The sequence below is a fragment of the Raphanus sativus genome, chromosome 6, assembly GCF_000801105.2.
Source record: "Raphanus sativus cultivar WK10039 chromosome 6, ASM80110v3, whole genome shotgun sequence".
Classification (NCBI taxonomy): domain Eukaryota; kingdom Viridiplantae; phylum Streptophyta; class Magnoliopsida; order Brassicales; family Brassicaceae; genus Raphanus; species Raphanus sativus.
Window position 1 is genome coordinate 44,630,411 of NC_079516.1, and position 22,801 is coordinate 44,653,211.

A 22,801-nucleotide genomic window follows, 5' to 3' on the forward strand; every position below is an offset into this window, starting at 1 on the left:
CCAAGATATTGGTGCAAAGACTCAAGCCTTTGATGCAGGCTTTGATCTCCCCGACGCAATCAGCTTTTGTCTCTGAGAGGATCATCTCAGATAACATCACCATAGCTCATGAAGTCCTTCACTCTTTAGAAACCCAAGCGCCTTTCTCGAATGAGTTTATGATGGTCAAGACCGATATGTCAAAGGCGTATGACCGGGTCGAATGGAGTTACCTCAGAGCACTTCTTCAAGCGATGGGGTTTGACCGTAAATGGATTGATTGGATCCTATTGTGTGTATCGACGGTTACATACTCTGCTCTAATTAACGATCAACCACATGGGCTCATCACACCTCAGCGGGGATTAAGACAAGGAGACCCGTTGTCTCCTTTTCTATTTGTTTTATGTGCTGAAGGGCTCACTCATCTCATATGTAAAGCCGAAGAGGATGGAACTCTTGAGGGGATCAAATTTGGTACAAGCGGGCCATCTGTTAGTCACCTATTTTTTGCAGATGACTGCCTATTTGTATGCAAATCAAATGAAGAACAGAGTGGATGTTTACTGAGCTTGCTCAAGAGATATGGAGATGTAACAGGACAGGTGATCAATACCAGTAAATCATCTGTTACTTTTGGCAAGAAGATTACTGACGAAACAAAAGCAATAGTGAAGAGCAGATTGGGTATCGAAGCGGAAGGTGGAAATGCAAAATATCTGGGACTGCCTGAAAGTTTGAAAGGATCCAAGGTACAAGTGTTTTCATACCTTAAAGAAAGGTTGAGTAAGAAAATATCTGGCTGGCATGCGAGGACGTTATCTCAAGGTGGTAAGGAGGTGATGATAAAGTCTGTCGCTTATGCTTTACCACTCTCAGCTATGTCATGTTATAAACTGCCAAAAACAGTGTGTAACAACATTACGAGCGCCATCGCAAGATTTTGGTGGAGCTCGGTGGAGCACAAAACTAAAATTCATTGGCTGAGTTGGGATAAAATGTGCTTATCCAAGGAACAGGGCGGCATGGGCTTTAAGGATCTCGAGTGCTTAAATCAAGCGATGCTAGCAAAACAAGCGTGGCGTTTGATACAGTTCGGAGACAGCTTAATGGCCAAGGTACTTAAAGGCAAGTACTATGAACATCATGATATAGTTACTGCTGCCTTGGGCTCGAAACCTTCATATGCGTGGCGGAGTATCTTACACGGTAGAGATCTATTGGTGAAAGGACTCAAACACTCTGTGGGCAATGGAGAAAGCATCCATGTATGGTCAGAACCATGGCTGGAAGATGACGAAGGTATCTGTAGAGCACCATATAGAAAACAGAGATGCTTTGATGTCAATCTACGCGTCTCTCAGGTCATTGATCATCAAGCTCGACGATGGAATATGGGTGTTCTTCGGGACCTCTTTGTTCCCAATGATGTAAAGATACTCACGCAAAAACAGCCATCAGTATCTGACGAAGATTCTTGGGTATGGAAGCATACGAGAGACGGAGTGTATTCTGTGAAAACAGGGTATGAGTTGGCCTTCTCTATGCATAAACAAGAGCTGGTAGCGGCCAATGCACTACAACCTTCTTTGAATCCGCTTAAGGAGCAAGTGTGGCGCCTCAATGCACCGTCTAAACTCAAGGTTTTCATTTGGAAAGCCTTGTCGGATGCAATTGCAGTCAATGATTGTCTCCGATCTAGAGGGATCAGGTGTGATACAGTGTGTCAGATATGTGGTATGGAGGGAGAATCTGTGAACCATTTGTTGTTCACATGTACCCTAGCAAGAAAAACATGGGCTTTATCGGGATTTCCGTCTCCTCAAGGTGGTTTTGATGAGGGCTCTGTTTTCACTAACATGAGCTATTTGTTTGCTACTTCGAAAGATCGCCGTTGGGAGCCTGAGATCACAAGGAGTTTCCCTTGGATAATTTGGTACTTATGGAAGAACCGGAATTCCTTGCTTTTTGAGGGCTTCTTATATGATGGGACACAAGTGTGTGAGAAAGCTAAGGAGGAAGCTGGGTTATGGGGCGTAGCACAGACAATGGAAGGACGAAGTGAGGGTCCTGGAAGCATTGAAGCCATTAGAAGAGAAGTGGCTTGGAGAAGGCCACCCAGAGGCACAGTTAAGTGTAACATTGGCATGGAGTGGTCAAAGAAGAGAAAGAGTATGGGGGTAGCATGGGTTCTTCGCGATTCAAATGGAGTGATCCTTTTGCACAGTCGTCGATCTTTTGGTTTGGTATGGACAAAAGATGAGGTTTATTTTTTAAGTTTAGTATGGGCTGTGGAAAGTATGATTAGCCATGGGTGTGTGCGAGTTCACTTTGGTTTTGAAGGAAGGGTATTGGTCAATGCTCTAAATAGACCCAAGAGTTGGCCTTCCTTCAGGTTTGAAGTGAACGAGATCAAGCTGTTACTTAGGGATTTTTTGGATTGGCATATATACTTAGAGCTTGCACATGCCAATAGGGGAGCTCGCTTGATGGCTCACAGTGTTGTGGCTGGGAATCGGTTTCAATCTTATGTTGCCTCAGGACCACCACGTTGGCTTCAGTCTCTGTTTGATAGTGAAGCTAGCATCTTTGTTGTGTAATTTCATGGTGGTCGCTTTTGTAATAGGGATGAAGGGCTTTGTTTGAAAGGCCATGTTTGTAATACTTCTACATATATATAATAAAATCTTCAGTGGAAAAAAAAAGTATCTATATCAAATACTAGTTTCAAGGGTTGGTCTGAAATCACAGCCCATTCACAATCATAATCTCATACATGTGGTATTCGGAGAAAATAGAACATTTCACAATCTCGTTCTCGATCGATGAGGATGTGATGATCAGCCCATTCACAACCCAATAAGAATATAGAACAATTTAGCCCACTAACTAATGGACCTTATAGAAGAAAGGAAACAATATAGGCTGCAGAAGTTTCCAACGAAAAACGACACGTTAATCCCATTAATTCTATATCGCAGTTTATTACTAGTATATGTGGAAAAACGAAGGCGTCAATTGCGTCACCCATGACATCAATACATGCAGAGTCTTGCTTTAGCTGTGTGGAGAGTGACAAAAGAAAAATACTTTTATATTGCTAACCTGATATATATTTTTAGTTTTCCATTATTATAGGTAGGTCTCTTAAGGATGTTATAGGGTCAATCGCTTCTTTCTTGGTTTCAGGGGTCGACTTAAGGTTAGTCCCTAAACTTATTATATAAATATCCCATAGTTTTGTCCTTTTTAGATCCTGTAATGTTTTTATTTGTATAATTGTACAAAGGTAAAACATGGTGTAAAAAATACTACTACTATTGGTCAACTCGGAGGAGTATCTTTTCTATTTTTGAAAATTATATTTTCTTTGTAAAGTTTCCTTTTTAACTAAAATTTATCTTTATATTAGTTTGTAGAACTAAACCATTTATTTTTTAAAAAACAAAAGAAAAACACTAAACTGAAAATAAACTAAACCCAGATGAGCAAAGATGGCTAGCACCACCACCACGCCGTACCTCCTCTGTGTCCAAGCTCACAAACCACCAACTCTGTTCACGACAGCTCTTCATGTACCAAAAAACAAAACAAAATCAAAGAGAGAGAGAGAGCTTCGCAAGAGAGGTTCATGGCAAAGAGAGGCTAAGAACTTCTCCTTTGTTCATCTCTGGCAAGCTGAACCATCAAAATCTCATCCTGCAGAATAACGGGAGATTTAATTTGGTTACCATGTGCATAAATACAAGACTTTGAATGAAAACATGGTTAAAAATGCTATGTGATTAATGGGAAAAATAAGTAATTAACTTATATTTCTTTGTATGCATTGCATGTGATCATTTAGCTATCATACCAAAATTAAGGGTGGGCATTATACAGATAAAATTGATTCAATTCGTTATCCGTGTCAATTCAATTCAAAGATGGATATTCATAAGTTTTCGGAGCAAAACAAATGTTAAAATCAATATTTTTTAAAAATGAATCAAATCACAAATACCAAAAATAGATGCAAATGTACGATCCACTTTGACTTTTATATAAATAGTGTATATCTACAATTAATTATAGGGGTTTAAATATATAATTTATATAATCATTATTTGGCATATAATTTTATTTATACAATCACTTATAGAAATATTAAATTAAGAAAATATAAAATCTTTATAAAAACTACAGTTTTCTAGAAAGGTTTGTTTCGTAAAAAGAATTAATTAATTTTGAAAATTTATAGAATGTACTGTTTCGCTAATTTTAAAAATTTATCTTGTATATGTAAGAAATATTTACAAATATTTGTAAATTTTGGGTATAAAAAACCAAAAAAAATTATATTTTCGAAATAAAAGGAATAAAAGATAATTATTCGTAAAATATGAAACAAATCATAAATGATGAAAATTATGGTAATATTTGCTATGTGCCACCTCTAACCAAAACTGGTTGTTATGATAGCATTCCATTAAAAGGAGATAAGCTCCTAAAAAAGGCCTAGACCTAAGAGCATCAACATCAGTCAATATTAATACACCACTAAAACTCTTAAAAATATATTTTATTGCTTTTAAAATGTTGTTTAGTTACAATCTCACAAGTGTATTTATTGTGTAACAAAACTAAGATGAAGCATGGAAACTTAACATGTGTAAGAACATACTGTCTCGTTAAAGAGGTTTGAAGAAGTGCTCCCCACTCTTTCTTTTAAATTTCTATTATTTTCTAATTTTAAATTACGTACTAAGATCATTAATAAGAACATCTCATTACTGATATAGATACTCCATCCATTCCATAATATATGGTATTTTGATTTAGTGTACAAAGATCAAAATTTTACTTTCTTTTAAAAAACATTTATAAAGAAAAAGTTTCAAAATTATTCAACAAATAATTAAAAAAAATTGTAAAACATAATTGGCTGAAAAATTTTCAATAAAGTTAAAACTAAGTTTAAAATTTCAAGATATATTATTTTGAAACAAAAAGAAACTTCTAAAACATCATATTAAAACTAATTTTAAAATTTCAAAATATATATTTTTTTAAGCAACATAAAACTTCTAAAATATCATATAATTTGAAACAGAGGAATTATTATTTTTACCCACAACATCAACAAGATTCGGAAGAAATAATTGAGTCGCTTTTGGAAATTCCATCTATCATAACCTTCAACTACCCTGAATTACCATTTTTTTTTGATCAAACCCTGAATTACCAGTTAAAGTTGAATGATTAAGGGGTATGGAAAGGAACCCGTAAACAGTATTTATAGCAATCATTTCTAAAATAAGAAGCTCTTATTTCACTTCACAGTTGTCACCAACTACAAGCTGTGGATAATGTCGACGCATCACAGAAAAGAAAGATCATAATTAGAAGAAATAAAATATTTTTTAAAAATGAACGGCTGAGAGAAGACACAACTTTTCGCGGAGACACGGAGCCGCTCACACCCATCATCTTGGAATCTTGACTACTCTCTCTAAGGTCACTTCATAAACGTTACAAAAAATACATACCACATTATAAAACAAATTGAACCCATTTCATTTGTCCAATTATTATTATTATTATTTTAAAATCGCAGTTATTTATGTCTCTTTGCCTTCCCAGTTCCTTAATTATATATGTCTCTTTGTTATTTCATTTTATTATAAGAAAATGCCAACTTGTGTTTTATAATTAGGTATTTATGTGTATAAATATATGCGGTCTACTTATCTTCAGAAACATCTACTCTCTCTCTCTCTTTCTTTCCGTGCAAAAATCACTTGTTCCCAAAGCAAAATCTTCTTCTTCTTCAAGACATCAGCAACTAACCAATAGGAACAGAGAATCAAAAGACAAATAAAATTATTCAGACAAAAGATGAGTTGCAATGGCTGCCGTGTGCTCCGAAAAGGTTGCAGCGAGAACTGCATACTCCGGCCATGTATTCAATGGATAGAAAGCGCCGACGCTCAGGGCCACGCCACCGTATTCGTCGCTAAATTCTTCGGTCGAGCCGGTCTAATGTCTTTCATCTCCGCCGTACCGGAATCTCAACGTCCCGGTACTTAATCTTAACCAAACCAGATCTCAATTATTATTATAATTATTTTTTTAATTTCTAATTTCTACATGTTCTTTACGCGCAGCTCTGTTTCAGTCTCTGCTCTACGAAGCTTGCGGAAGAACCGTGAATCCAGTCAACGGAGCGATAGGAATGCTGTGGACGGGGAACTGGAACGTCTGCCAAGCTGCTGTCGAGACGGTGCTACGCGGCGGTTCTTTGAGACCCATCCCCGAGCTTCTCGCTCACGGCGGCGGCGGATTCGCCGGGTTTCCAACGGCTACTTCCGAAGAAGCATCTGAGATATGCACCGAAATGTTGAGTCTCCAGCACAACGATGGTTCTTCCGACGATCGTAACATGTACCATCATTCGAGATTTTCGAGCTCAAGATCGAGATCCAGACTAGATTCTTCTCCGACCAAACGTAAGCGAGTAGAGCAACAACCATCTTCCGAGCTCGATCTGTCTCTGATCCCTAATTTCCCTGTAAAAACAACGCCTTGCTCCACACGGCAGCGATCGAGAACACCCTCGATGAACTCCGAGGAATCAGTGACGACGACTACTACTACTACACCGACGTCGTTTTGGGATAACACTGCAGCTGGTGGTGATCTGTATGGGAACGGAAGCAAGCTGCTTAACCTGTTTGTTTAAGGAAACTTTGTCGTTTTTTCCCCTCTGATTTTAGCTAGGGTTCAGAATTGTAATTTCTTCCCATTTTTCGTGGATACAAGATATTTGGGACCAGGTTTTGTTCTCTCGGTTCAGAAGTTATATTCACCAATGTTAAACTTAATATTAAGAGATGAATTTCTAAAATTTCTACCTTGTTAAATTTATATCTGTCTTGAAACTTCATGATACCAATTAACATCAAAATAAACATTTACGTTACACCAATAGATTCACCATTTTGTCTAATATTTAAAAAAAATTCATCATTAGTATATAACCATTTACAACTATATTCATACATATCTATCCAAATTCCATGTTTATTTTGTTGGATACCCAGCGTCTATAGACTGTTTTAGCACATGGAATATGAATATATGTACTACATAGCAAGTAGTTTTTTCTAAAGCAAGTAAATTTTCATAAAGAAAAACTCTCAACCAGTATTATACTATTATATGGTAGGGCTCGGATCGCGTTAAATACATTATACACTAAAATAATATAAAACTAAAAGATCGAAAAATATAGAATAGTTGGGCCGTACATATATCAAAATATTAAAATAACAGAAATAGATATACGATATCTAAGCATGTGGTTGGACCAAATGGTTGGAAAGGAGGCACACAGGACACATAGAGCCCCTTTGTTTTGGAGGCGGCTTTTGGACGACGCAAAGGGCCATTTTCCACCCATGGAATTCTCTAAAACACACTCTCCTTTTCTCCATATCTTCATATTATCTAATCATCTTCTGTAGATAACTATATTACGTGTCACATTAGACGTTTTACCTTTAGATATAAATCGTATAATACAATCAACTACTATTAGTCTATTACTTACAAACCCATAATTCCAATCACACTTTTTGTCCTTTTCTTGATTTCATATTGTTTGCTAGGTATTATTTCTTAGTTCCATGTGCATTGTGATGCTTTGCTTTTCTCGGTTGATATTAATTTGAATTTATTTCTTGTTATACAACTTTGTATTCCATAAGGGAGAAGGATTTAAGTCATTTTGACAGTAAGAAAACTAGTTTTATTCGAAGAGAAAAGAAAAGATATCTGGCGTTTAAGATAATGTTTTTAAGACAAAACTGATCAAAAGATATTGTGACATAGGACCCACAAATATTCTTTGTCAACCAATCAAAAAGGCGATGGTTCACGTCACTTTTCTTCCTTTTTCTGACTTCTGGATTTTAATTGAGTTTACTTATTTCTCCCAATCAAGATTTTTTTATTGCTTCCACTGTCCACAGGCCTTTTATGAATAGGAATTTGATTGTGTTTCAAAAAAAAAAAAGAATAGGAATTTGATTCAAAATCAAATGGTCGATACAATAACTAAGAGCATCCTTAATGGTATAAGTGAAAGGATATAGCTTAAGTGTAAAAGATTAATAAAATAATATAAAAAATAAAGTTTAATAATAATTAGTAGTAGGATAAGTGGAGGAACTTAACCAAAATGCTTCTTGTGTAGAACCCAAAATCTATATCTTTCATCACTTATTCAATTTTTACTTTTTATTATAATGCTCTAAGATGCATTGAAATATGCTGATAAAGATGCTCTAAGAGAAAACATTCGTATTTCTCAACAAGTCTCGAAATTTTAAAGGAAGAGTCAGGCTTGGTTTAATTATCATGTCCTTTTGATTTCATTTATTATTATATGAAAATGAGAAGATGAATAGTTTGTCATTAATAAATTAGCTAGCTCCATAATATTGTGTCTACTCGTCCATGATCTCAGGGATTTATCTCCACCAATATTGGGAGCGTCATGGATGGCCCAACGTCATCATCCAGCTTTTCAATCTGCTCCGTCCGTTCCATCTGCTCTTAATTCTTAGTTCCACCAAGTTTTGTAGTATCAATTTTACATGACTCGTATCCAAAGATAATATCATCAACGACTTGTCGACTGGTATAGAAACTAAAGTCAAATCAATAATGTTAATTAGAAACGGATAGAATGACTCGTGCTGGATGTAAAAAGCCGTAGTTGTAATTGTACATGTAGTCTTTTTCCTTCACCCTATGTCTCCGAGCCCACTTGCTCACCTAATTACATTTAGCTTTTATCCATTCCTTCAATAATGATATATAGGAAGATGTGTTTTATCAAAATGTTATCAACTTATATACGAACGAGACAACGATTTGAATTTAAATTTGTATGTGTGTGTGTGTGTGTTTATATGAATTAAAGAAACTTCTAAATTGTTGAAAGACGTATAACACATGAGGTGAGATGATTTGGAGACGAGCCATATCACTAGTGTTGTTTTTGCCAGTAATGAAAAGGCAAAACTAATTAGGGGTTTAATAAATAAGTGATGATCCTTCGTCGTGGGAGAGTCCAAGAGGCATATGCCCCTTCAACAATTTTATTGGTCGTACCCTTAAACTCTTTTCATCTCCTAATCCACCACGCACTTTGTATTTGTTTACGTCATCCACTACTGACTTTTTTAGCCAAGGGAGATTATTATACTAACATACTGGCTTGTTTATTGATTCCTTCCACACATGTCTGACTGACGTACGTACGTAATTAATGGTAGACGTATTTTAAGGTTTGTAATTCCATTGACTTCAGAGTGAGTTTTTGTCATTAGTTACCAATTAAATTTCAGGTGCGTGATATTTCTGATCGGGTGTCACGAATATGTAGCACTAGAGCCGGGCTGACCTGAGATTTTGGGAATTTGTTGCAATGACTATGTAAAAAATATTTTGGGGGTTTAAATTTTTTTTTAGAGTTTATGTTTATGTAGTTTTCTTTAAAAATTTCGAAGATCTCTTGAAAATGTTTTACTATGTCAGTAGAGTCCAGCAAGTTTCGGAACAAGATATAAAGTTGATGAAATGGCAGAATGTCATTCAAAGCTTTGTCGTATTGTGGGTCATCAAGAAAATTGAAAGGCAGAAACTACTCAAAGCCATATCACTTTTTTTTTCCCGGGGGGTTTTAATGCCATGTGACACATTCTTTTTAATAATTTTTTTTCTTAATTTATATTTAATAGGTTTTAATGTTAGTTATGAAAGACATTGAGTTTTAAAAAATTTCCTCATAAAAACCTAAGCATTTATAACAATGTTTTGAACCCGAACCAGAGCCACTTTTGAATCGGTAAACTCTCCAACCCAATATAAATCGGATTTGAGTTTTGTGAAAAAGCCAAAATTTAAAACTCCAATTAAAACCTCCAAAAACTCACTGAAACCCAAAACCCGATACTGGTTGCACCACTGGTTTAACCAATAGATAATTTTTTTTTTAGTTTTAGTTATATTTTAAATTATGTTTTATATTCTAAATTTCCAATTATCTTATATAATAAAGTTGAGTTTTTTTCCTCCCTAGGAGGAAACCCAATGTCATTTGGAACACTCTTTTTAATAATTAAAATATTTTCTTAAATTATATTTAATAGGTTTTAATGTTAATTATGAAAGATATTGGGTTTTTAAACTTTTCCTCATAAAAGCCCAAGCGTTTATAACAGTGTTTTGACCCCGAACCGGAACCACTGTTGAACCGGTAAACTCCGCGACCCAATATAAATCTTGTTTGAGTTTTGTGAAAAAAATCCAAAATTTAAAACCCCAATTTAAAACCTCAAAAAACTCACTAAAACCCGAAATCCAATACCGGTTACACCACTGGTTGAATCAATAGATAATTTTTTTTTTTTAGTTTTTAGTTATGTTTTATATTATAAATTTACAATTGTAAAGTTAGATTTTTTCAGTTTTATTACCGTCTTCCTATTCTTCTACACTACAATTTACGTTTACAAGGAAGGTTAGTAAGCGTGATCGTGCTCGACCCACACATCCGTAAAACAATCTCAAGGACGATCAAGCTTATTATTCCTGTACATTACAATTTACGTTTGCAAGAAAAGTGAGTAAGTTATTTCTTATTTAACTTATAACAAGTCATTACATTTTTAATTTACAGATCATATGATCATGTGGATTACAAAACATGTTTTGAATTGTTGAAGAACAAGAACATGTCGAGTTGTTGGTAAGTTTTAAAATTTAGAGAAAATCAAAATTAGTTGATGTGATTTGGTGTTAATTTATTTTTGTTATTGACAATTTACTGATATGATGTTTTAATTTTGGTCTATTTTGCATTGGAAGTTTAATTTATTATTCACATTCGACATAAATATTTGTGAATTGTATGTCTTGATTTTTTTAGATGTCATAACTCTTATGTTACAAATTTTTTAAATAATCTAAACTATTTCCTAATATTTTGTATGTCAAATGAAGATAAAAATATAGAAACCAAGGTTAAGTATTTTCTAAATGTTTTAAGCATAAAATAGATAAATATCAAAACTATTATATAAAATTTTCATAGCTAATATATTATTATATAATAAAATTAATTCATTTATTAACATACGGTTCATCAGCGGTTGGTCCAATAACTCACTGATCCGATCAATTCAGTGACCCGATCACTCGTCAGATTCAGTGTCTGGATAGGGTTTCAGAATCACGGTTTATAGGTTTTCTTTATATTTGATGTTGACTATGGAGAATAGAACTTCTATGATTCTCCATAGTCAATAATCTGTATCACTTTCATAAATTCGACCCACATGATCCGTATGACCAAAAATCTTAAACCCGCATCCGCCCGCCAAAACCCGTGGGTAAACCGTCTTATCCGCGGGTAAAAATAATTATATTAAAAACTAATTATTTTAATTATATATTAATATTTTAATTATATATTAATTATTTTCATTATATATTAATTATTAAAAAATAATATTAAAATAATAAATTACAACTAAAATTATAAAAATATTTAATATGTTTATATATTTTACGAAATATAAAAGAAATAAAAACTATTTTTTTGAATTTGCGGGTCGACGGATACCCACGACTCATATTCGGTTGACCCGCACCCACCCCGTTTAAACTAATCTTAACTCACACCCGCACTCGCAGTTCAAAAATTTTAAACCGATCTACCCGCACCCGCTCCGCGGCGGGTCAAACGGAGCGGAGCCCCCGGGATTTGAATTAAATTCTCAGCTCTACTAACCACTATCAAAAAGATTAGAAAATATCATTTTATACATATTTTCATTTCATATTTTTAGAATATTTTATTTACTAAGATCATATAATAAATTAAAAATTCATATAACAATACAACATATGAACCCGGCGCGTAGCGCCGGAATATTACTAGTGTAAACATAAATTAACCAATCTATAAATGAAAGCTGGGTCTAGTATTGTACTAACAGTCACTTGTGTATCAAAATGTCGTTAGTAAATAAATAATGCAAGCATTAAAAAACATAGAATGCAAGAGGATCGAGAAGGTTCTGTCGGGGGTTTATTTGGTAATCAACGCGAGAAGAGGCGTATAGAATCTGAGGACTTGGGACCAACGGAGATTTAGAAGCGATGGAGATATTGACGGGACCGTGTTCGACCACGTGAAAGCCACGTGACTGTCTCCCGCATCACCGGAACTTATATCCGATCTTGGCCTCTATGACCCTACAAAGGGATTGGACACTTTGACTAATCTTCTCATATCCTATATATAACGTGTAAAATCTTGATTAACTAAATATACACGTAAGTATAGAAACATTAATTTTAAGCAGACCGAATAACTGGTATACATGAATAATACGGCCTTGACTTCAAAGTATATATCGCATCTCTTTAATTTTGGTTGGGAAGTAGATTTCTACCTGTGTTATTTATCCGTTTCTGAAGTCTATTCACTGATATCATTTGTCTAGTGGTGTCAGTGAAGCCCAATACTTTTGGGCTCCTTAAACTTACTGATGATTTAAATTTAAACCCAGTAAATTTATGGCCCATTGATTATGCTTGTTTTTCCTTTATCATTTGTCTACTACAAAGATCATACATTTTAAGCACATCGTTTCTTTTTCTTGTAATTTCAACTCGATCGCGCGCGGGTTTATCTTTTGATTCACATATTTTATATACATGTTGTATATTATTTAAGATTTATAATATAAAAAGTTAGAATGATCCGGAACCAAAAAAAATGACCCGGACAAAAAAAAATCAAATACTTACTTAGATCCAAATGTTGAGAACTCGAAGAACTCATACTTGAAATGAACAGATTTATACCCGACCCAGTGAGCTAAATTTCAAACATAATATATTTTGTTATATTTTTAATTCATTTTTTTGGGTTGGTGAGATTTACTATTTATTCGGAAGATTTTTGGCTAGCTTAATAGTATATATTCGTAGGTTTCTTTTTTCTGAACAGGAAAAAAAAGATTTGGGTCTTAGATTAAATTTATCTTATATAACAAATTGCTGCTATAAATAATTTGTATAAAAACTAATTTGTAACAGTAATATCATTTTTGTTATAAATTAGTATATCATGGTTTATAGGTTCAAAGTATAGAGTTAGTCGTCTTCATAGTATTGCTAGTATTGATAGATGCAAGTTAGTGAATACAGATAATATATCGTATCATTAGTAATCTATCGTATAGTATTATATGTTATTAGATGTATTATTAATAATCTATCTTATAGTATAATATGCTATTGGATGTATCTAGCTTATAGTAAAATATATGCAATATAAGGAAACATGCATAGTGGATATAATAATAAGGTACGAAATAAAAAACTATGGTAATAGTTGATATTAATTATTTATAAAAATGCATGTCTAATAATAAGTAAATTAATATAGCATTAATTACGTAAGGTTTATTTGCGGATTTTTTTTTGTGGATTTTTTTTCCATTTACATACGATGGAGAGTAATATATCTATTTGCGGATTTTTTTTGTTTTCATCAATCATATATAAATTCAGCCAGTGACCGGTGATGTGACTCTAAAGTGAGCTGCGTTAGTTTTGTTCCTTTCATATGGATTCGTTAGTAGTAAGTAGTAAGTTGTATCTTGCAACATAAAAGTCAGAAACTGGTATAAATAGCGTCAACACCAAAAAAATAAGGAATATTATTAATTCTTACCAATACATGGGTCAGGTCAGCCATGTAGATTGACAATCATAATACTACAATATAGTTATCCAAACTAACTATGGCACTTGATTGATAATTAAACACGTGAACTGTATAAGGAATAGAGTAACCTGTAATATCATGTTTAACCAAATTAACCAGCCAATTTAGCTGACCAGAATAAAAACTAACTCTTATGGGGGACAATGTAGTATTTGTCGTGGTGTCTAGTTCAGCATCGAGTAATGAAACAAACCAAACCCTATCATTTCATCTAGTCCCTGTTATCCCAAGGCAAAAGAATCCTCCACCGAGATTTCAAACTCTCTGAGGAGCGTCTATGTGTATTATTATAAATTTTAGATTTGGTGTGTTTACTTAGTTATAATACTTTATCAGTTTTTCCTTCACCTTTTTTGTTTTGTACAAAGCTAATATATATACGTCTTCAACAATTTATTTAAGGTATTATTGCGCCTACACATTGATCTGTAGGTATATACGTGGTTTGCTTTAATACTTTTTCATAAAACACTTGACATACGAGATGGAAAAACTTTCCTTCCAACTTTTTTCGGTAATTTGTTTTCTTCAACTTCCACAGTGTTATTAGTATCAAGCTTCAACCATTCCCTTGCTTATGAGATGTAAACATTTTTTTTGTTCAACATATGTAAACATATATAACTATATATAGACAGCCGCAAATGAAACCAGACGTTTCAATCTCTACTCTTGTATGCAAAAATGTTGTTAAAAGCATGTGTCTTAAGTTTATGAATTCAAAATTTCGTTATAGGAAAATTAATAATTAATCTGCTATGATCTGAAATATTATGCATGACATTTTTACATTCTCAGACGTTTTAAAATGTGGCAAGCTCAGGAACATTGTTTTCTGACATAATAATACTTTATACAGAAAAATGCTTATCACTTTGTTTCCAATATTTATTTCAGTTAGTACATTATAAGTAATATCTATATATGGAACGTACGAGAATTTGGAGGGAAAGACGATGTCATAAAATGTTAAAACTTATTCGAAACGATTGATTTTTCTATGGACATACATTCAATAAGAGTCTGCCACCATAAATGCTACACCTAAGCTTAGCTATTTCAGACATATTAACGCCTATATATATTAAGACCTAGAGAAACGAAAACGAAAGCACATGACCAGAAAAAGCTGTCTGAGCACCTACGTTTTGTCCCGGTTTGAGTATCAAAACGGTACGTTTCATATTGACAAGCAACTACACGATGTGTCTGGTCTCTTTCTTCCTTCTTGCCTTCACAGTCATTCGTCCTTACTTTTTTTGTTTTCTTTTGCTCTATTCTCAAAACATACACATCCGCAGTTAAATATTATTCTCATCCTCTGCCTTCATATTCTTGATATTCTTTCTGTTCCCTTCTCTAGCATCCAACGATGAACAAAGCCATGATTCTAAACCCGACCCGGCCCGTTTGGCCCGGTTTCTCTTCTTCCAAGTCCCTATGCGGCGATGCCAACTGCATGGAGCAGCTTCTCCTCCACTGCGCAAACGCCATCGAATCAAACGATGCCACGTTAGCTCAACAGACCATCTGGGTCATCAGCAACCTCGCTTCTTCGGACGGTGACTCCACGCAGAGACTCGCCTCCTCCTTACTCCGTGCGTTGATCTCACGCGCCGCCACCAGATCACCCGCATTCTCTTTTCTTTCCGCTGCTCCCGTATCCCAGGAAACGCTTCACCGCTTCTCCGTCATAGAGCTTGCGTCGTTCGTTGACCTCACGCCGTGGCACCGTTTCGGCTTCATCGCCGCAAACGCAGCGATCCTCGACGCCGTCAAAGGTTACTCATCCGTTCACATCGTTGATTTAAGTTTGACTCACTGCATGCAAATCCCTACTCTTATAGACTCCATGGCAACCAAACTCATCAACAAAGGACAGCCTCCTCCGCTTCTCAAACTCACCGTCGTCCTCGCCGAGTCTCCTCCGCCTCCATTGCTCGGAATCTCCTACGAAGAACTAGGGTTGAAGCTAGTAAGCTTTGCAACCACACGTAACATAGCAATGGAGTTTAGAATCATATATTCCTCTTACTCCGATGGTCTGTCCTCTCTTATCGAACAACTGAGATTAGACCCTTTAGTCTGCAATGAAGCTCTCGTCGTTAACTGCCACATGATGCTCCATTACATCCCACACGAAACCCTAAGTTCTTCCCGATCATTTTTCTTGAAAGAGCTCAGGGATCTAAACCCAACGATAGTAACTTTAATCGAAGAGGATGCAGATTTCACCTCCAGTAACTTTATCTCCAGGTTTGTTTTTAAAAAAAAATGTTTTAAAAAGATATATGTTTTATGTTTTCTATATATTGTAAACCTTTTAAAATTAATTGAGTTTATTGAATTAATTACTATTGATTAAAAGTTATTGGAAATTAATAATTGCAAAAATGATACAATTATAATAGTGGTTTAATGTGTTTTTAACATGCTTGATAACATTAGAAAAACATCTTTAAAAATAGAGTTAGTAGTTAATTTTCTTGAACAAAAATAGGATTTAACACAAAAAGTTTGATCCTATGATGTGATCACCATGTAGTGAAATATTGACGTTGAAAGTGAAACATATGAGTAAAATACTATAATGTGTGACAAAATGTTCAGGCTAAGGTCACTCTTCAACTACATGTGGATCCCTTACGACACAGCCGACACGTTTTTAACATGTGGCAGCGAGCAAAGGCAGTGGTACGAGGCGGATATAGGATGGAGGATAGATAACGTGGTAGCCAAGGAAGGTGCTGAAAGAGTTGAGAGATTGGAGCCAAAGAGCCGGTGGTTCGAGCGTATGAGAGAAGCCGAGTTCACCGGAGTTGGGTTCGGCGAGGAGGTGGGGAGAGAAGTTAAAACGATGCTAGAGGAACACGCCTCCGGGTGGGGAATGAAGAAAGATGTTGATGATAATGATGACGTGGAACGCTTTGTGCTGACGTGGAAGGGACATAGTGTTGTGTTTGCCTCAGCTTGGGTACCAATCAGTAGGGTTGATGGAGCTTTGTCTTACATAGAAGCTTAAAACTGGAATGGATAATGATGTTTATCTTATAAACAATCTGCCTTAGTGGTACTTAATTAGAAGGTGACGTGAGAAACAATAGATAAGTGTAACCCAAGCCGACCCGACCGGTTAGTTATGTATGAATGTGTTGACTTTCAAACTAGTATGATTGGTCCGCTCCGACTGAGTAATATTTTGCACGTGCCGCGTTGACTAGAGGTTGACTCTGATAAAGCAGAAGCTTCTTTAAAAAAATACACAGAAAAGAAAGAAGAATATGCCATCTATCCGTCTAAATTTTACTTCGTTCCACTGCAAGTACGTGAGTCATTAAAAGTTCAAATCAAACTCGATCAGAGAGATTCTTCATTGTTTTTTCCTCTCTGGTCTTCTTCTCAAGAGGCTAGTTAAATTTGTCAGTTTTTAGTACTTTTATGCCGAATCTGGTAATCTGTTTTTCATTTTTTTGGCGATTGAGAAATTTAGTTTAATCTCTGTAGTTTCTGCTGATCTCGGAACTCGAAACTGGTAAAAAAGAAAAAAGGTCTGAATTTTTAAATGGTAAGTTACTGTTCAGTGTGTGTGTGTTCGTACACGAATGGTTCAAGTAATAAAATCATATCAATGTAACTTGTAAAAGTTACTCACTTCAACAATTCCCAATCTGGTATTGTAATTTTGATCTCAATTTCTGTGTATCGCACAACTAAAGAGTTGACCTTCTTCCTTCGTGGTTTGACTTATACGGTTCCTGATTGGGTGATTTCTGTTATTTTTTTTCTTATAGGGAGAAGTTTGAGGGGCCGATACGTTGGAGTTAAAGTCTGAGCTTGAGATGAAGATTGGTCGGGCCAAAACAGAGAGCTATCTTAACCTCATGTAGAAATTCTTGAGCTTGAAAATCAGCAAATCCGATTTCGATAAGCTAATCATTGCTACGGTGAATAAGGAGAATATTAGTCTACACAACGCTTTGCTTAGAGGGTTGATCAAGAATGTATGTCTCTCAAATACACCTCCTTTGATAAAGAATGGTCTTGAAGAGAATGTTGTTTTTCAGAAAAGTCTTGGTTTCGATTATTTTCCTAAATCTCCTCGTGAAGGAAGGACTCAACGGAGGTTTAATAAAGATTGTAATGGAAGCAAAGCAAAGAGTCAAATCACTGAGGTTGTTTCTTCTAGTTTTAAACAACTATGGTCAATGGATGATGGTGAAGAAGTTGACCAGCTGATTCGATGTTGGAGAAGTCAACCCATTGAAACTCCCATTGGTATTAATCTCAGAGATGTGATCAACAGAAGCCGTCACATAGGGACGTGTTCGACGTGTTACTCCTCTCATGAGCTTCCTGACTCTGTTTCTTTGAAGAAGAAACTTGAACAAGAAATCAAAGAAGAAGAACTAGAGGTTTCGGTTGAGTTTGCTAATTCTTTCAACGTTGGACTCAATGTCTACTTGAAAAGACTAATCAAACCGTGTCTATAACTAGCGGCTTCAAGGTCTAGGAACCGGGGAGAAGTTTGTTCATCTTTAGTATCTATGGTAGATTTTCAAGTAGCTATGGAGACTAATCAAACCGGTCGATACTTGGGGAAGATTGGTCTACAAAGGTTGAGAAGAACCGGTTAGTTGCACCTGATTTGCCTTCAGATTTTCAGACAAGCTAACTCTATGACTAGATACAACTAATTCTTACTTACAGAGTTTCTAAACATCTTTAGGTTTTGTGTGTGTATATATATATATCTACTGGTGTTTAATTACTTTTGCTGATCTTGTATGCTTAGGTTTTGAATTTGTTAAACAGGCTTAAAAGAAGAAATAAGGTAATGTTACATCCCAAAGAAAGCATCAGAGTTGCTTGTAAACTTCTTTCAGTTTTGGGTTCAGTCGGAAATGACTTGAACGGGGTTTTCTTTGATTTGTGTATTTAGGCCCATTAATACTAACGCATTATACGGTCCCCGCATTATACTAGGCAACTTTCAACAGGGAAATTAAAAAATTATAGGTGAGTGGAACCCATATTGGGAATCTAAAAGGCTCCTTTAGCAACATGAAGCATGGCATTTGACACTTGGACATCTAAAGGAACGATAAGATACTCTCATCTCAAACGTGACCTTCGTGCATAGCAAATATCACAATAATTCTTTCAAATAATTTGTTGGACTCTGTATATATATAACTAAATATATGAGCAGTTAAAATTTTTCATTCAACCTTTTCTTGTTCATCTTATACAGTACTAACATTCAAGGAGACAGATCAATCAAAATTACTTGCATATGTTTACTTAAGAGTATGTGAAAGTAGCTTATAAGTAAATCTCGGTTTTATTAGTGCAATAAACAGTTCCAACCTCGAGATGTTTCCCAGGCCATTAGTCATCATAATTGCCATTAGTGACACGTAAATGATAAATCACTTGTTTAATCATCTTATTTACTTTCTAATTCTAATAATCAAGCTCGTGATTATGAAATGGGAAGCCCGAGGTTCAGAAATTCAGAAGGCCGTGATCCTTGATTTTCTCAACATGTCTCAAAGCGATATTCCATTTCCTTAAAAAAGTAATACTACAACTGATGTTCAAAATATACCGTGAATAAACTATAATAAAATGCGAAGAGCAACTTTAGCTTTTTTCATAGCCCTTAATCTTTTTTTATCAAATCCCAATCTTCAAGAATAGTCCCTATGTTTCATGAGTACAGTTTTTATCATTAAGATTCCTTTAATCAAAAGTTGTGATGTAGGTATACGTATGTACTAACAAAATACTATGCACCCATTTTTAATTAGATTTAAGGATGTTGTTAAAATATACTAGTTGTTTGTGTAAAAACATATTAAGACACCAGCAATAAGAAATATATTCAACTGCACTTTGTTAAATCCAAATTATATAATTTAAATATTCACAGTTTTTCAAACTTGGAATGTATATTTCTACATGCATGTGGATTAACAGTTAACTTCATCTGAGTCTTTTTATATTTGTTGAAATAAAAAAAAGTCTTTTTATATTTAGTATAGATAGTCTTCTCACTGACGCCTTTTTATTAATAATATGAAAGGGAATTTTTCTTTTTATGAAAGGTAAATTTAAAGGGACTAATTTTATAAAACTTATGGAAGGGAGTCGTCCAACGCGCATGATCGTAGGATAGGAGGGACAAGACATGACTGCAGGAGTCAGTATCTCGTTTGCTTCGAGAACCTACGAAGAAAGACACTCTTTCTCTTCTTCACAACTCTCGATCGTTCATAGCAGAGTAGGCTACATGAAAATCTAATTTTGTTGGTCCGATCCATACATTTACACATAAACTATTGATTTTAAAATATTGGAGACAACAATTTTCGAGGACTGAGTGTGAGCCACTCCACAAACGCGGGCATTGATCGGACCCACGGCTCCATGCCATTGCCCCTCTTCTCTCCGGCAACGCGTGCCTCTCTCTCCCTCCTCCCCAATTGCATGATCTAAACCCAAACTTCTAAGCACGTTTGTTTATTTGTCTTGGTTATAGAAATATAATTAATAGCTAGTTGTCACATGTCATATGTTGCTAACATTTACTATAACAGACCCGTTACCTGCATTTGTGAATAGCAATCATTTTTATATGGAGTTCGTGGTTAGGTTAACGAAAGAATAAAAAAGAGAGGGGGTTATAGGGGTTTTATCCGATTTTTACAACATAATGTAATGTTAACTTTGCATGTACATATACATATCAGAAAATAAATAAATAAGTATATATATATATTAATCTTTTTCTGTCAAGTTAGATTTTATTAAGATAACTCAACAGTGGAATACAATGTCTACTATCTATATTGAGAAGTATACATATAGAATATCCCTTAGTTTTCAGTGTTATTTACACTTCTATGCCACTGACATTAAATATTACTTCCTATTTTAATGCTGTATTTTCCACTTTGATTAATGTGTTTTCCAAAATTAAATTTGAATTAAATAATACTTTCTATTTTAAAGCTTTGTTTTTTCCACTTATATTAATGTGTCTTCTAAAATTAAATTTGAATTAAATACACTTCATTAACTTTTCAATTAAATCAATATCAAATTCAAAAAAATACATTTTTATTGGACAAACAATTCAAGAAAATTGTAATATCAACTCTTCATTGAACAAATCTGAACGAAAAAAAGTATCACCAAATTTGAACCAAATTAGATAATATCCAAACGGATCTACCATTTTAGTATCTAGAGAACCAAAACTAAACCTTATCCGAACAAAATATTTCGGATATTCGAATGTATTTAAATCATATTTATATACTTCAGTATGTTAGCTATTTTTCGAGTTAATATCCAAGATATAAGCTATTTTAAGTTGTTTAAAATATTTGAAATATAAAAAATAGTCAAAAGTAAACATCTAAAGTAGATAAACAATAATCAAAACACCAAAAATACTTAAAATATATATATTTATTCTTCATCCAAATATTCAAGTTACATTTATTTTATTTTTTAATTTAGATACTTTAGTTTACATTACTCAAATTTACATGTTATATTTTTTAGATTTAAGGATATTTAAAGATATATAAAATTTAAAATTTTAAAAATAATTTAAACGAGTTATCAAACCCGCAAAGATCCAAATCAAACCGAAACCAAAGTTTATAAATACCCGAATAGAGCTAGAATCTTTAAACTCGAAAATCTCAAACCAGAATAGATTTTAACCAAATTCGAGTGGATACCCAAATACCCATCACTAGCTTAGTCAATATAAAATGATCAAATATTATAAATATACTATTTAATATAAATAAATAAAAACTAAAACTGAAAATTAATATCCGTGCGGTCGCACGGATCAAGATCTAGTATTAACTGAAGGAAGAAGTACATATCCTCAGCAACTAAATCCTATAAAAAGAGAAACTAAATCCCATAAAAAGGAAGCACAAACCCAAACAACCGGTGACATATAGAACCGATTACGAATACTAGATTAACCTTCCTTTTGTTTTTTTTGTCAAATATATATTAACCTTCCTTTTTTTATAAACTGATCAACTACATTGCTTATACGGAAGTTCCGTACGTTGTCAATATGATAAACATGAACCCACGAACATATAGCTGCGACTAGACCCCTACAAAGTAGGAACCCCACATGGAAATTTATCCCTACAAGTTTTAAATGCTATATTGAAGATTTATATAATTTCATGATCTACCGACGAAGAAAAAGCCAATCAGCAATCGGAACGATCTATCATGCAAACTAAATATGTTTGAAGTTGTCACAAAAGCATAAAACTGGATAATGTTGGAAAGTAAGCCATGACATGATGAAGTTTAGCTTTATCAAAAACTAAAACTAATTAGCTAACTCTTACATATCATGTTTCTACATGCATCGTTTATTTCCAAATAGTCTCTTATCGTGAAAATTAATTAAAGATCAGTGAGTTGTAAAAGATTTGACATTGTTCCCGTTACACAATACATATATACTTGACTTTATAATTAAAAGATAAAATTAGCACAAAACAGCCAACTCTAAAGCCATGTCTTGTATTAATTTAAATTTGACATAACATGCAAAACTCAACGGCACAATAAACTTCCATTTTAGAAAAATAAAAAGTCGGTCCAGGAACATTTAATCAGAAAACATCTTCATAAAATAGTACTAGAAATTTGTGATTATTACTCACAGAAGAATTATTTGATCACTTTTATGTGTGTTTCGTAGATACGGTGGAGATCAGATCCTGTTGGGTCAGTTTTAAGTCCTTTGAACAGTTCGAAAGGACATCCTCAACGAAATCCAACGGCCAAGATCTCTCCTCCGATACTTGTGGGACCCGTGAGATGCCACCTATTCTCAGATTCTGATTCGCTCTCTCTCTCCCTAAATACCAAATAATTCCTCCAAAAAGTCTGTTACTCCTAAATATTTTAGCA

General features: G+C 34.3%; 2 protein-coding genes and 1 pseudogene across 2 annotated transcripts; all 3 read left to right on the forward strand.

The window, feature by feature from the left end:
* Positions 1-5,715: 5,715 nt before the first annotated feature.
* On the forward strand, positions 5,716-6,865 carry LOC108806357 (LOB domain-containing protein 37). The gene is made up of 2 exons (XM_018578449.2): positions 5,716-6,040; positions 6,126-6,865. Exons 1-2 carry the CDS (start codon positions 5,857-5,859, stop codon positions 6,698-6,700), a joined length of 759 nt encoding a protein of 252 aa, XP_018433951.2. The 5' UTR covers positions 5,716-5,856; the 3' UTR covers positions 6,701-6,865.
* An 8,070-nt stretch (positions 6,866-14,935) lies between these two features.
* On the forward strand, positions 14,936-17,028 carry LOC108811659 (scarecrow-like protein 32). Its single transcript, XM_018583744.2, has 2 exons — positions 14,936-16,087; positions 16,442-17,028. Exons 1-2 carry the CDS (start codon positions 15,204-15,206, stop codon positions 16,851-16,853), a joined length of 1,296 nt encoding a protein of 431 aa, XP_018439246.1. The 5' UTR covers positions 14,936-15,203; the 3' UTR covers positions 16,854-17,028.
* Positions 17,029-17,433: 405 nt separating this feature from the next.
* Positions 17,434-18,835, forward strand: LOC108807457 (uncharacterized; annotated as a pseudogene).
* Positions 18,836-22,801: the final 3,966 nt, after the last annotated feature.